Source organism: Athene noctua, chromosome 1, assembly GCF_965140245.1.
Source record: "Athene noctua chromosome 1, bAthNoc1.hap1.1, whole genome shotgun sequence".
Classification (NCBI taxonomy): domain Eukaryota; kingdom Metazoa; phylum Chordata; class Aves; order Strigiformes; family Strigidae; genus Athene; species Athene noctua.
In genome coordinates this window covers 191,204,992-191,221,925 of record NC_134037.1, presented here as the reverse complement: position 1 = coordinate 191,221,925, position 16,934 = coordinate 191,204,992, and the positions used below count along the sequence as shown (strand labels likewise).

At 39.5% G+C, this 16,934-nt stretch overlaps 1 protein-coding gene across 1 annotated transcript in view; it reads right to left on the bottom strand.

Annotated features, from left to right (window-relative positions):
• Positions 1-16,934, bottom strand: part of OCA2 (OCA2 melanosomal transmembrane protein) — a 205,040-nt gene that overhangs the window by 40,714 nt on the left and 147,392 nt on the right. Inside the window, exon 23 of the mRNA XM_074930224.1 lies at positions 4,115-4,208. Coding sequence (XP_074786325.1) covers positions 4,115-4,208 — 94 coding nt within the window. The remainder of the gene's footprint in view (positions 1-4,114; positions 4,209-16,934) is intronic.

Below are 16,934 nucleotides of genomic sequence, written 5' to 3'. Positions count from 1 at the left end.
TTAAGGCAACAAGACTATGCTGTCCCTATCTGACCATTTGCCAAGAGAAATAATACTGTCCTACATTTGGGGGTTTCCTTTATGTTAAGATCTTATTTATGATTTAATGTTTCCCTGCCAATTAGACTGAAAATCATAATACACATATTATCTTTCCCTGCCTTCTGCTTAATCATATATGCTGTCCCTGAGCAATTACCTTCATATTATTAACACATCTGGTGTTTTCTACAGGGTCAAGACTACCAAAACTACTTCTCTCTGGAGACATAATGCTCATTTATTTGCTCTGATGTTCACCCTTTACCATGTACAGCAAATATCCTAATACTTTTTAATCTTCTTTTCCAAACCCCACTAACTCACAATCATCTCTATTTTTACCACTTAAATATTTCTCTTTGAGTCCAACCTCCAATTCACTTACTAGATTACATAGCAGACCAATTCCCTTTTATCTCTGACCATTGATTATATGTTAATTAGAAACAGAATGTAGGACAAGTATAAGAACTTGGGGGAAGCAGGGGGGGGACTAGCTATACTCACACTCAAGTAAATAACGTGAAAGCTGAAAGAGACTTGGATTTAACAGTGAGTAGCAAATTAAACAGGAATTTGAAATGGCCTAGATTATCAACAAGAAGGCAAATAGCCTCATATTTTGTATTTAATCTCATCTTTGTAAAATAAGAAAAAAATAAGAGGACTGTGCCTGGAATATTGTGTTCAGCTTTGCCTTCTGAATTATTAGAAGGATAATTAAAAGTTAGGGTACATATAAGATTTTTTCAGGAGGAAAGGTTAAAACACATAAATACAGTTTGATGAGGAAGTTTCCAAGGTGGAAAAGGAGTGTAATTTGACTGGACTGATGCCAAAAATGCAAGAGCATCTTTAAGCAGATTGCTACTTCTGAGCTTGATTTCCTAGGACTTTCCATCTTCTTTTTGTCTTAACATTTCTTCCTTTCCTTTGAATTTCAGATAGACCAAATAAATCATCCAGTGGCAATGATTCATTATTTGTCTTCAGATTTCCGGGGCTCGTTAAAAGCTGAATCTTAGAACTGCTGAGTTTGGAAGGTACCACTGGGAGTCACAAGAGCCCTGAGGAGCACCTCTAGTGACTGATCTCCAGCTGGACTTTGTGCTATACCGGTAGAAGCCCCTTTTTGTTGCCCTGCTGCCAGTATAACAGATACAAGGGTTAAAATATTTTCGCAGTGATAAAGTAAGATTATTACAGTATTTGTATATTCTAAGCGATGTGACAATCTTTTTGTTCCTGTGGAACATAATGAAGAATCAGGAAAAGCTCACAAGGGTCAGAAGTAGCAAGTTGAATTCATAGCAACCAAGAGATCTTTTCTCACAGGAAATCTCACTTGTTCCTTTGTAAGCACAATTCAGACAGAAATGGTTTCTACATGTGTCGACAGGCAATGTGGGAGAAAGGAACAAGACTTGAATACATTCCGGGTAAGATACTTGGTGGCACTGGTCAGCACACTCACAGCCAGGTATGTGTGGTTGGGATCCAGTATCTATTCAACTAGTGTACACTGGACACCAGGCTGCTTTAAGGTGCTTCAACACAGATAGGGAAGCTCTATGCCTTTCTCACTCCTTTCTCAATATATTCTTTCCCACCTAAATGTCATCCTACTGGGACCTCCTTACAGGCACAGTCAACACATGGGCCTGAGTTTCTGGGATGGTAAGGATGGGACACCAGGTAAGGATGGGACACCAGGGCTGTCTTTCCCTTACACCCCTACTGGATGTTGGACATCCAGTCATGTCCAACAGTCTGGAAGGAGATGAGTGTCCCCAGGTCCTTAAGGAGGTAGGACTCTTGATCCAGGGAAGGAAGCAATTAGATATGGTTCTCAAGGGAGACCTTCCCCAGGATGCTAGATTTTTCAAAGACTACAACATTCATGGTCATTCAGGCATGCACCCCTCTGGCACAGGATTTCTTTTTCTCAAGGCACTCCAGATAGCTGGTCATACCACAGCATTCAAGGCAAGTTATCACACCTGGCCACCTCTGTCTCTGACTGGGCAGCAGAATAGCATTTCACAGCACACCATCTGGGCTGCCAGTGCTCCCCTCTTAAAAAAAAAAAAAGAAAAGAGAAGAGAAACCTCAAACTGCAACAAGTGCTACTGCGCAAAGACATACACAGGAAAGGTCATGAGCCTACCAGCCCTCTTACAGGACACAGAGCCTGTTTCTTGCCTTTTCTTTCTCATGATGTCTCTCGCCACTAGGCACCCAGAGCCTCCAGAGCCTCTCCAACCATGTTGTGTCAAGGTGTATTCACCAGATATGTTTATCAATTTTAACCAGAGTTCCTCCTCAGACTACCATGTCAAACATGGTTTGCAAAAAAACTGCTTCTAGCAGAGCCCTCCCCCCCCTTAAAAACAGCTGCATAATTTTGGCTTAGCATGCAGGTAGGGAGCAAGGGTATGGGAAGTAGCGTACTGTGCTTTATGATCCCAGATGCCACCTGTGACAGACATGCCACGGGTTTCCTGCACAGAGACACTTGAGAAGGACAAAACAATACCAGAACAGGTTGCACAGAAGACATCTTAACAAAAGTCAGGTAGCAGAGGCCATCGTCTCCCCACACATGGTATCCATTATTTTTCCCTGGTGATTTACAGGGATTTTCAAAATGAGAGTAACAGTCTGTGTCTATACTAGTAGAAACACCACAGAGGACCCTGAATGGGGATGTGAAACCTAATGAGTGATCCTGGGCAAACAGGGAAGAAAAATCCCTTCATGCTTTGAGACAACCTTCATAAATAAAAGTAAGTGAGATCAAAATTCTCAAGGGATATGTGGAATACCTGGTAATCCCAGGAGAAGCCTCAGAAAATATTGAATTGGGGCACATTCAACTGAAACAAATATTTTCCTAAAACAAATTTTGAAGGAGCTCTTGCTCTGCTTACTCAATGAATAAGAAGCCAACAAAAGTAGGCTTATATTCTTTCTGCTAATTCATATCCATTTCTATCTGTCTTTCTGAAACATATCATCAAGGACTATGAGTGAAGAGATAAACTGTGCTATGAGCAGAACACCCTCATAGCAAGAATTTTAGCAAGAACAGTTCAAATCATCTTTCTGTTTAGGCTTATCATTGACTCTCCTCCAGACACTCCCATATGATTAATCATATTAATTATGAAGATTTGAAGGCTTTGAGGTAAACTATATAAAGGAAAGCTGATAGACCCAAGAAACTAAAATAACAATGTAACGAGAAAAGAGAAAAAAATATTGATGTGAACTTAACAGTATCCTTTGCCCAAAATTTGCAGAAAAATAAGCAAGGGATTATGTTTTAGTTAAATTAACTACACTTTAACTTCATGTCTAGTCCTCTATTTGTAAGGTTCCGTTTATAGCTTTCAACCACAGCCTCAAAAACTGAACATGTTTGGAAAAATATTAAAAATATTAAACTGTTGTATGCATTTAGTAGACCTTGTCCCTTAAAAATATGCTGATGAATGGCTTGCAGAGGAACTTCAATTATTAAACAACAATTATTAATGAAACAAATATTAAACAACAACTTGAGCTTTTACTAGCTACTCATCACACTTCCACTCATAGCTGCTAAGCAGCTAGTCAAAAGAAGTAATTGCTTTTATATAAATAGGTTTACACATGGGATCACGGAGTAAAGTTCCGCTCAGTGTAAACTGGGACATCCCACTTTCTCCTGGAGATGGAAAGTCTGTGAAAATGTGCACATGAGAAAGTACATTTAACTGTATTTAACAACCAAACAACAATTTAATACCACTACAGAGCTGAAGATAAAATTGAGGGTGATCAAAGCAGGAAATTTCTGAGGCTTTGCTTCTCCTAGGGTTCCACTGCATTCCCAACCACATTTATGCATCCTATCCACAGCATGCAAAAATTAAGGGATCTGCCCTCCACCCACAACAAACTAGGAGCACAGATCTACTTTATAGACCTTTTCTCCAGATTTTCTACTTGGAAAATCCAGTGTTTGCCTAGACAAAAAAAAAAAAAAAAAAAAAAAGACAAATTTACAGTGAGAAGTTTAAAACTGTACCTGAAAAACTCCATGAAAGAGAAGCCATAACCATGCTGTTCAGCAATTCCTGCACAAACAACATTCGCGGATGCTCCAATCAATGTTCCGTTACCTGCAGTTCAGAAAACAAATACCAGTTTATAGTTGTGCTTTATTTCTTACTCTTCCTCTGTTTATTCTGTGCTAAAGTCCTAAGATGTACTAGTTAAAAAAGAAAAATCAATTTCTGTTGTATAGGCTTGAAAAGAAACATACAGACAGTATCTCCACATCCTATAAATAGCTTCATGCTTTGAAAGATAAGCCTGGTCTTATTCTCTGATTCTACATAAGCCAGAAAAAATAGGGTAGGAACATAACACCAATCTATCTGTTGTCAAAATGACACCAGAGACTTGCATTCAGATAAACTTGCTGGGTTTTGATTTTATCAATACGTACAAGAAGGTGCCGTTAGATGATCTGAAAACAAAGGATGAGATAGTTTGAAGATGCTAATTAAAATGGATGCCTTTTTTTCTTACACAAACTTGACACTGACAAATTAATGTCTTTTTCATAGAAGGGGTAACTAATTGCTAAGATATATATATATTTTTTTAAGAGAAATTTAAAATAAAATAAGTGGAACAATGGAGGGAAAGGGATCTATTTCACATCTCTCTGATAAGGCAAATGATCACCACAGATACAGAGCTTTCTTACCAAACTGCAATGGTTCTTTAATACATAAAAGTACATAACTTTATTCAGTGAACTTCACCAGATTATATTATACAAATCCTCTTAGGAGAAGAACACATCAAAGGAAAATAATATGCCCTGTTTATAAGGAGCATCTATCCTCTTGGAAGAACTACATACATCTATTCTCCTAAGACTTTTCCAGTAACTAATTTATTCCTGTGTTTTCTCTAAACCTTTAACAATCAGGCAATGTAGACAAGTCAAGTATTCAGAGCTCAGAAACACCTACCCATTTCCTATAGCTTTCCCATGAGTCATGCCTCAGACTTAAGAAATGCTGTATACTTGACTTCCACAAAGCAGATGTCTTCAGCAAATGTTTCTGATCTAAGGCATGACTCGGGAAGTGACAGTAACTCCTACATTCTCTTCCTTAACTGAAATTTTGAACAAAAGTGGTAACAATCTAGGAGAAAATTTTTTATACTATGTCAAATCATCTCTTTTGCCATGCATCACTACATTAACAATCCATTATTCTAAGCACAAGTCTTTCTTTGCTCTCATTGGTATATAGCTACTCATCTAATTTTGGCCCTGTTAAATACTACTGCATAGTGGAGACTCTTCTGGTCTGACTTTGAAACAGATCAGAAGGCAAATACCATTCCCGTTCCACTTAGTTGTTTTGACTTAGTAAATGTTTCAGAGATCACTTTGGCAAAGAATAACTCAGAATAAAGGCAGAAGGATTATTTCCCTAAGTATTCACACATGGTACCCATATGGCATTCTGCAACTGAAAGTGCACACAAAATGAGCAGACTTCTAAAAATATTCTTAAAAAATAGTAGAGCACTCAAATTCGAATAAAATGAAGTGATAGATTGCAGAAGTAAGGAAAAGGAAAGAAAACATGTGATGTGGAAGTAACACTGAAGGAAGGAAAATCTTCCTCTTCTAATAAGAAAAAGGGTAGGAGAAAGACCTTCTCTGTGATAATTTTGATCCCAGTTTGGATTCAAAGCCATACCACTATCAGTGGATACTAAGATACAGGTTCTTGACTGGTCATTCTAGGGACAGTGCAACAACTCTGTGAAACAACTGAAACCCAAAACAGTTGCTCAGGAATCCTTTTTTTCTTGTTTTTTTGTTTGTTTTTTTTTTCTGAAGTTGATTTCATTAAAACAAAAGCTTTCCAGGAAAAATCCCCTGTGCAGTCAAGATTATTCCAACTGATCTAAAGAGAAAGCATGATTCTTATTTACTCCAGGATGGTCAAATATTATCAGCAGAAAATAGGCAGCAAACTGAAATTTTCATCCTGGAGTACAGATCTGAACATGGATATCTGTTGTCTCAGGTTAGTGGCCTAAACAACACCTATTAAGAACAGGAGACTGTCTTGGTTTTTTTCTATCAGCAGCCTCAGACAGCTATTGAGCTGATCCTGCTATGGAACAAGAAAGAAGCAGAAATCTTGTAGACAATGAGAAATGAGAAAACCATTCCCCCCTGCTCCCTGCAATCCAAAATAGACATTTCATTTCATATATTTCATTAGAATAGTTTGGGTTGGAAGGGACCTTAAAGATCATCTAGATTCAACCCTCCTACTATAGCAGGGACACCTTCCACTAGACCAGGTTGCTCAAAGCCCCATCCAAACTGGCCTGAACACTTCCAGCTAGGGGACATCCACTTCTCTGGGCAACGTGTTCCAGTCTCACCACCCTCACAGTGAAGAACTTCTTCCTTACAACTAATGTAAATCTACCTTCTTTTAGTTTAAAGTCATTACCCCTTGTCCTGTCACAACAGGCCCTTGGAAAAAAGTCCCTCCCCATCTTTCCTGTAGGTCCCCTTTAGGCACTGGAAAGCTGCTATAAGGTCTCCCCAGAGCCTTCTCTTCTCCAGGCTGAACAACCCTAACTCTCTCAGCTTTTCTTCATAGGAGTGGTGCTCCAGCCCCCTGATCCTCTTCATGGCTCCTCTGGATGAACTCAAGCCAGTCCATGTCCTTCTACATAGTACTCCAGGTGGGGTCTCACCAGAGTGGAATAGAGGTACAGAATCACCTCCCTCAACCTGCTGGTTGCTTCTTTTGATACATCCCAGGATACCACTGGCTTTCTGTGCTGAAAGTGCACATCGCAGGGTCATGTTGAGCTTCTCATCAACCAACATACCCAAATTCTTCTCCTCAGGGCTGCTCTCAATCCATACTCCATACAGCCTGTATTTGTGCATGGGATTGCCTCAACCCATGTGCAGGACCTTGCACTTGGCCTTGTTGAACTTCATGAGGTTCTCATGGTCCCAACTCTCAAGCCAGTCAAGGTCCCTCTGGATGGCACATCCCTTCCCTCCAGTGTGTCAACCACATCACACAGCTTGGTGTCATCAGAAAACTTGCTGAGGGTGCACTCAATCCCACTGTCCATGTCATCAACAAAGATGTTAAACAACACTGGTTCCAACACCAGCCTCTGAGGAACGCCTCTTGTCACTGATTTCTACTTGGATATTGAGTCTCTGACCACAACTCTTCGAGTGTGACCATCCAGGCAATTCCTTATCCACAAGTGGTCCATCCATCAAATCCATGTCTCTCCAATTTAGAGACGAGGTTGTTGTGTGGGACAGTGTCAAATAATTTGCACAAGTGCAGGGACATAACATTGGTTTCTTCTCCCTTATCCACCAACTCTGTAACCACATCGTTGTCCCTTTAATTTTTTTTTTAATTCCTATTTTTTTCTTACAGCTCATTTCCCTCTCTCTCTCTCTCTTTGCCTCAAAGCATATTTTACTTATTTTAATGCATGTTTAAAGATATGAAATTGAACTTGGAACATAAGTGTTCCTGGTGGGCTCTGGTATGAGAAAGCCAAGAGACAAAGTGTGTGGCTTAATGCAAAAACAGAACAAATCAATACAGCTGATGTTATTAGAGCAGTCAGGGTAGAACACTTCAGGAATTTTCAATTCCAGAACTAATCAGTAGTTTACAGCCTCCAAACATTTCCTAAGAGGTTTCTGCTCTATGTGTAGAACAATCAAACATCACCATCAGAATAATATTACTGTAGACAAGGAATACAGCTCTGGCTTCAAATTATAGAAACAGGACTAAAACTACACTTGTCCCATGGCTGTCACTAGACAATATCAACATCTCCAAACAGCGCACACTGTCCTATACTTTACATGGGCTATAGTAATGCCTTCACGTAATGAAATATTATGGAAAGAGTTTCTGCTTCAGCAGTGAATTGATTTCCCCAAGTAGATTTCACTTGAGAAGAAATTGTCACCTTAAATGTTATCTGAAAGGAGCAGCATCTTTTTCATTTGTTCAGAGCATGTGTGCAGTTTAATTAGGTATTGGCACAGCAGACTTCAAAAAACTACACTGAAATTAACAACCGAGGCAAACTTTTGTTTGTCCTCACAGGAGCATCTGTCTCCATGGCAAACATTTAACTCAGCAGTGAAACAGCAACACTGTGACCTCTGAATCACGGAAGACCCAAGTCTAGATTAATGTACATGGAAATCTACACACAACTAATTCATTCCAATAGATGCAAAGGAAGAAAATTTCTATAAACAGTTGAGAGAAATCTCGCGGTCACTTGTTGTTCTTATGGGGGACTTTAACCTCCCGGGTATCTGCTGGGATCCCAGCACATCAGAGAAGAAATAATCCAGGAGGTTCCTGGAATGGGTAGAGGATAACTTCCTCACACAGCTGGTGAGTGAGCCGACCAGGGAAGGTGACCTCCTGGACCTGCTTCTTGTGAACAGGGAAGAGCTTGTGGGGGAAGTAAAGGTTGGAAGCCTAGGGCACAGTGATCATGAGATGATTGAGTTTTCCATCCATGGAGAAACACAGAGAGGGGTGAGTAAAACTGCCACCTTAGACTTCCGCAGGGCAGACTTTGTCCTGTTCAAAAGACTGCTTAACAAAAATCCCTTAGGAGGCTGCCCTGAAGGATGTGGGAGTCCAGGAAGGCTGGACATACTTCAAGAGAGAAGTCTTAAAGGCACAGGACAGGCTGTTCTTGTGTGCTGAAAAACAAGCAGGCAGGGAAGGAGACCAGCCTGGTTAAACAGGAACCTTTGGCTGGATCTCAAGAACAAAAGGAAAATCTATGACCTGTGGAAGAAGGGCCAGGTCTCTCATGAAGACAACAAATATGTAGTGAAGTTATGCGGGGAGAACATTAGGAGAGGAAAGAACAGCTAGAGCTCAACTTGGCTACAGCTGTTAAAGATAATAAAAAATGTTTCTATAAATTCATTAACAGCAAAAGGAGAATTAGGGAAACTCTCCCTCCTTTACTGGATGCAGAGGGAAACATGGTAACTAAGGATGAGGAAACGGCTGAGGTGCTCAATGCCTACTTTTCCTGAGTCTTTAGCAGTGGAACTGGCTGTTCCCTGGACACCCAGCCTCGTGAGCTGGGAGATGGGGAGGGGAAGCAGATTGAGGTCAGCACAGTTGAAGAGGAGGTGGTCAGAGACCTGCTACACCACTTGGATGCACACAAGTCTGTGGGACCAGATAGGTTACACCCAAGGGTGCTGAAAGAGTTGGCAGATGTGCTCACCAAGCTGCACTCCATGATTTACCTGAAGTCATGGCTAACTGAGGAAGTCCCATTGGACTGGAAGGTGGCAAATGTGACACCCATCTACAAGAAAGGCAGAAAGGAGGATCCAGGAAACTGTAGACCTGTCAGTCTGACCTCAGTGCCAGGGAAGGTCATGGAACAGGTCATCTCGAGTGCCATTAAAAGTCATATAATGGACAACCAGGGGATCAGGCCTAGTCAGAATGGGTTTATGAAAGGCAGGTCCTGCCTGACAAACCTGATCTCCTTCTACAATAGGACGACCTGTTTATTGGATGAGGGAAAGGCTGTGGATGTTGTCTACCTGGATTTTCGAAAAGCATTCGACACAGCTTCCCATAGAATTCTGATAGGAAAACTGGCTGCTCACGGCCTGGATGAGCGAACGGTCTGCTGGGTCAAGCACTGGCTGGATGGACGGTCCCAGAGAGTGGTGGTCAATGGAGCTAAATCCAGATGGTGGCCGGTCACAAGTGGTGTTCCTCAGGGCTCAGTGTTGGGACCATTTGTGTTCAACACCTTTATTGATGATCTTGATAAGGACATAGAGTGTATCATCAGTAAATTCACAGACGACACCAAGTTAAGCAGGAGTGTTGATCTGCATGAAGGTAGGGAGGGTCTGCAGAGAGATTTGGAGAGATTGGACAGTGGGCCAACGGTAACGGAATGAGCTTCAACAAGGCCAAGTGCCAGGTCCTGCACTTGGGCCACAACAACCCCCCGCATGGCTACAGGCCTGGGGAGGTGTGGCTGGAGAGCTGTCTGGAAGAGAAGGATCTGGGGGTTCTAGTTGACAAACAGTTGAACATGAGCTGGCAGTGTGCCCAGGTGGCCAAGAAAGCCAAGAGCATCCTGGCTTGTATGAGAAATAGTGTGACCAGCAGAAGTAGGGAGGTGGTAGTCCCCTGTACTCTGCACTGGTGAGGCCACACCTGGAGTATTGTGTCCAGTTTTGGGCACCTCACTACGAGAGAAGTATCGGGGTGCTGGAGTGAGTATAGAGGAGGGCAACGAAGCTGGTGAAGGGCCTGGAGAACAGATCCTATGAGGAGTGATTGAAGGAGCTGAGACTGTTCAGTTTGAGGAGGAGAAGGCTGAGGGGAGACCTCATCACTCTCTACAGCTACCTGAAAGGACATTGTAGAGAGGTTGGTGCTGGTCTCTTCTCACAGGTGATTAGTGACAGAACAAGAGGGAATGGCTTTAAACTGCAACAGGGGAGGTTCAGACTGGACATGAGGAAAACATTTTTCACAGAAAGAGTGGTCAGACAGTGGAATAGGCTGCCCAGGGAGGTGTTGGAGTCACCATCCCTGGAGGTGTTTGAGGGTCATTTAGATGAGATGTTGGGGGACACTCTGTAGGGGAGAACTTTGTAGAGTAGGGCTGATGGTTGGACTCGATCATCCCAAGGGTCTTTTCCAACCTGAATAATTCTATGAATCTATGATTCTAAGTGTTTTCTAGCACCCAGTCTTGACTTCATTTTCACATCATCTTCAGTCTTAAAAATAATAGTGCTTAAAAATCATAGAAATAGTCTTACTTGCTTGTTTGTATGCTCAAAATGTAGTAACACACATGTGAACAGTACCAAAGAATAACAACTGTAATAACCAATCTGTTTTGAATCCTTCTATTTTAACTTCTTTTTATGACTCCTACTGTAACTCATCGTTTATCACAAGGCACTGTGCTATTAAGAAACTGGATTCTTTACAATGAAATAAATATTTCTAATATCAATAGTACGTGTTATGTAGGAGGTAAGCCATACATTTTATCCTGCATATCTATTCTGACTTTTATTCTTGGTAGACTACATGGACTACTAACTATGCTTAATAATTCATAAGCATGAAATCAAGACTTTTTTCATAATGCAAAAAAAATTTCTCATTTTGAAGTGTGATCATAGAAAAATACAGACATGTCACTTAAAGAGCTGCTGCTACATCATACTCACTTTTCCATGGACCTGACCTAGCTTTGCACAATCACTGCAGAAGCACAGTAGGTCTTCTACTGTTTCTGTCCAGAAAAGGTGACATAAAAGTATCTTTCAGCCTCTCCCTCAGTAAACAGAGTTTTCCCAGGTGACTATAATCTGCAATGCACTGCAAATCAGTGCTGGGAGAACTGATTAAGGTTACTAAAGGAACAGACTGGGAAATAGGGATAAAATCATAACAAGAAAAGGGAGAGAGTTCTCATCAATAACATATTTCCTCTCACTTTAAGCCTCATTCTCAACTGCTGATTTTTGCTTGTCAGCAGCACTTCTATTATAGCTAAATACTGTTCATTCTCAGGAGTCACTTTGGTAGTGCCCCCTCAAAGCAAGCCTAACCCTTGGGTTTGCTGCATTGATATGTTTGCCTAACATTGATATGTTACCACCTCAAAAGTGCCCAGTAGGATTAGTGTTCATTACTCAAGGCACTGAGAAATCAAAGAGAAGGGATTATCACTAATAAAGTTATTTGGCCTAGGATGAGTAGCCTTCATAAACAGTAGCTTTCTCATATATAAAGGAGATAGATAGTACCTCATGCAACAGCAAGCTTAAAAGTGGATTGCTCGCAGAACAGTCTTGCTTTGTTGTGAGCATTACAGACCACTTCCCCTCCATATGCTCTGACTGGATAACAAGCTACACCAGTGCTTAACAGATAGACTTTCTGCATTTTCTTTTTGCTGTATCTCTGGCTAACTAAAGCAGAAGCAAAAGACTACTCTGGTTTCATGTCAACACAAATCCTGAAAACAGCTTTTCCCTGGCCTTGGACAAACATCTGTGACAAGCCCAGTTTTACATAGGCACAGCTGTTTGCACTTCTTTGGCCCAGACAAGGGTTTTCACTCTGACACCATGAGTTTGCTAGAGAATCGTGAATTTTAGGGTAAGGATGCTCAGCTCTGCTTTTTGCTGTAATCAAACCATCCCATTACAGCTTCACAGCAAAATGTATTGGAGGAAGCCATCTCACTGCTTCCATTTTCAAAAGAAAATTCTGTACAGTTTCTCATATGCTTTACATCTTCAAATAAAGATAGATTGACATGTGTGGCTTCCTTTCCATAACATATTCCATTTCTCTACTTAAAGCACAAACTGAGCAAATCTAATAAATCTGGCTGCAGAAGTGAACAGTGAGCAGTTATGTGTTTGATTATTTTACAGGAGACAGCCTTCATAGCTTTCAGAAATTTTCTGTTTCACACAAAAGTAATCCAGATTTGCCTCATTAAACAAAGACATTTACAGTCATCTGTTAAATGTCTACAAGTTTTGAATATCTTTTAATATTTTTTATGTGTAAAAATTAAAAAGTCCTGGATAATCAAACTCTGCAGTCAGTGAAGAGCTACAGAATCAAGTCACTCTCATTCTCTACAATTCCTCACCCTTTGATTTGGATTATGAGTTTTATATTCATAGACAAAATACTTGGGCTGTCTCACCCACAAGACATAAAACTGAGCCTTGGGATTTCTCATCATTAAAAGACTTCTGTAGAAATAATAGGAACTTTCAATGTCAGTGTCCTGATCAAAATCAAGCTCTGGTAGGTATATTCTCTTGACTAGAAATTTTTCAATTACATATTGTATAAACAAGTTCAAAACCAAAACTGAATAGTGCTCCTTTTAAATAACTACTACTTTTATGACATACATTTGGTTCTTGATAGATTTTTGAATATTTCAAATTTAAAAGTATTATACAAATTTGATCTATTGTAACTATAAAAGAACTTCAAAGGATCTACAGCTGTGCTTTTTTAATAATATTGTTATATATTTTTAAAAATTTTATGTTTTATTGAAGGCTATTACTTTTCCCTCATACTGCAAAGAAGGAGGGTTGGTGTAAGAATATAAACAATATTTCTACCTTCATTGTGTCTGAAGGTTTAAAACTAATTTAGGATTTTATTAAGCAGAATCAGCAGGAATAATAAATCAATGTTACTTCACTATGCAAGGCGCCATCTGCATCAGGGATCTAGGGAGGGGTGCCGAGAGTCAGAATAGCTATAGCACTGGACCACTGAGAGTAATCCCACTGTTGAGCTACACTGTGGGTTGCACTCCTTTAATATCTGTAATTAGCACAATGTCCTGTGAATAAGGGATTTTATTCACACAAATAAAATTACAGTTATTTATCAAAATTACAGTTTTGATCCTGTAAGGTTAGAAGAAAAGTTGGTATCCCCCTCCTCCTACCTCCTTTCTTGAAGTAGAACCTACAACTGAGATTGTGTGGCTGGAATAACACAGCTGTATGCACCCTAGAGATTGCCTCTTTCTGCAGAATTCTGACAACGATGACTTTCAGGTGTTGTCCTCCAGGAAAATATACAGAGAAGGAAAACACTGCAAAACTATGCACCGTAGAAAATATCCCCTTTGGACCACAGCAATAGTCACTGCAGAAGAAAAATACTTTTTGCACTTTTCTACACTAGCAACAAATAACTCAGTAAGGTAGGGACTTTCAAATATAAATTCAATATTTTTCCCTCTTTTTTTTTCTTTATCAAAAACATGCTTTTTATAGATCATGAAAAAAGAGATAAAAAGACAAATAAATTCCAGCCTTTTAAATGTCAAATGTACAAAAACCCTTCAAATAACAGCTATAACCTTTTCAGTTCAGTAAAGAATCTAGTTCTACACAATTGAACAGTCTTAACAGGTGGATTTCTGACTGTGAATCCATACTTCATGTTATTTTAAAACTCATGAGCCAAAAGAAGAAGTGCATTTAAAATCGTCTTGCTCTGAATTTGCTAGCCATCTTCATTTGTCCTCCAAAATTGCCGGGCAGCATTCCCTAGACACTATCAGAAGGTCTACATACAACTCAGTCTCTAGAGGTACCATAATTCCATCATGCACTGGAATAGGAAGCATAATGAATAAAGTTTTATTCAATCTCCTCTTGTGCAAAAGAAATACGGATGCAGATTTGTCAGGACAACACAGAAAACAAGTGAAGTTACTTACTTGTTTGTTTCCTTTAGTTTTAAATTTCTAATTCTTTTGCCCTTCATGGTCAAAATATATTTGAAATACTGACAGATAGTACATAAAAAACTCCATGAGCAATATAATTTTTCCAGTTACTTAGCCTGACCATTAATATCTGGGCAGATGTGAAATAATAGGATCATTCAGCATTCAGAACTGACAAACCAGAAGGCCCAAAGGTCTGAATTCATTTGACCTGTCTTTGGGGACCCTTCTCAGCTAATGAAGTTCTGTGTGTGAGGGGCCCCAGTATGCTCTGCAGAGACTGCCTGGGAATTTCAGCGGATGGATAAACATCTGCCTGCCGGACATGCTGGTATCCCCATCACCAAACAGAAAGCCTGGGGCAGCCAGACTCCTAACTTACAACTTAAGTTCTTAAAGATACCTGAGACAAATGTAAACCCAAATTTCCAGAGCCAGTTCCCCTGAAAAATTACCATGTTTATTTCTTAACCATGTAAGATTGTCCTGACCTGAGCAAGAAAACTGACAGAAAAAGAACTAGTAAACTCTGAGGAAGACCCAAAGATTTCAGAATTGTGACTATCTTACCATGGATGGAACTGCCCATGGCCATCACTGTCCTTGTCTTTCTTGATTAAGAGAGAGGATTTTTCATCCCTTCTCACCTTCAGAGACACATGTTACAGAGCAAGGAGCATCTATGTGGTAGTCCGTTACTCCTTACATCTGAGCCATGAAAGAAGACAGAAATTTAATAGCAGCAGCTCTATTTTTGGAGACACTGCTGAAGATGACAACAATTGGCAGTTATACTGGCAAAGGTCTCTTCATTTTGCTTGAGACTGACTCAATCTTTCTTTCATTTCCAGGATAACAGCTAAAGCGATAAAGGAAAATTACTGTCTTTTCCTATCCTATCACCTTCCAAACCTGTAGCTGCCTGTGCAATTTGTGAAGTAGAAAAAAGTAATTGCAACCACTGGAAATTTTTCAGGACAAAACATCGCACAGCATTTTCCAAGCAGGCACAAATGCTGATGCTCCTTTTATGGACACGTAAGCACACAGCAGTGTTTGCCCTGAACATAATCAGAATTGAACCTCTGCACTGTGTAGTAAACATCTAACACTAAAATATGTAGATATAATGTATTATTTCATAAGACTCTTCTACAAAAATATCTTGTTGCCAGGTTCCATTGATTGCATAAGTAGTGATAAGACCCAATATTTTGCCTTAAGCAGCAGGCAGTAATAATGTAAGCATCATCTACCCATTCCACAAGGAGATTATCCTACCTTAAAGATTCCTTCACACCACTTCAGTGATGTTAAGACTTCTCTTTTAGAACTAACTTTTCAAGGCCATCAACACTTCCTTTCTTTTAAAAAAAAAAAAAAAAAAAAAAAAAGCTCCTTTCCCTCCATTTTTGGAGGCTGCAAAAGCTTTTCCACATTTTTCATTCCCAAACAATAAACTGCTGTCTATTAGCTTTTTGTTTTGACATGGGAAAGTCAGAAGCATATTAATTTTCAGGCTAACACTCCTATGAGACCTTGCCAGTATAACTCAGCATATGCTCATCTTTATCCTAATAGAGCACAGTCTGGAGAGTTTAAGCTTTTGCTAATAATGATAATGATCTAACTTTTTATCCAAATATTTGTATGGAACCAATCTGAATACCTGGATGCTTCCTATGGATCTCTAGTGCCTTTAATTTGAATAATTCCCATGGTACTGTTTATATTTTTACTTTTGCCTCATACTGCATATACACAGAAGTCTGTTAAAATCTGCACAGTCCTTCAATAAATCGAAATAAAGGAAATTGGGTTAAAATGATAACTGATACTTTAGGAAAATCAGCTGAGACTTGTAAAGGCTCCAAGGCTGGTGAAGTGCCTCCCACTCAGAATCTGACCAGCTTTATATTCCTTATGTTTTGGGGATTTTTAATCTCAAAATTTAATGAAATCAGAGTATGTTCAGTGATCAGGAAATTGTGAAGAAAGATTCTATTTTTATGACAAACATCTATATAAAGATATGCTGATTATTCAAATCACTGGTTTTAAAGAACACCTTAAAATTACAATATAATGATGAGTAATGAAGAGTACAAAAAGATATTCCTCAAGTGAATAACTGTTGTTTGTTATCAATTTTCGTGCCTTTGCAACATGATCTTAAAATTCAATCTGTAAATTACATTATAATCTTTGTTAGGTATTAAGGTCACTTGTATTAGCAATCACTTAGCTAAATAAACAAACCAGAACTTGTATTACTCACAAAAGTGGTTGTAGTTTTAATCTTTGTAAAGTCAAGGAAACTATTTGGAGTGGATACATGGCGGAACACCATTTTATCCACTTTAACTTTATTTAACCTAACTACCTAAATATTTAGGGATTAAAGAACAGTCCAGTACAATGTAATTAGCATTGAAATTCTCAGTAATAAAAGATATTAACTATTTCTCATTAATAACTTA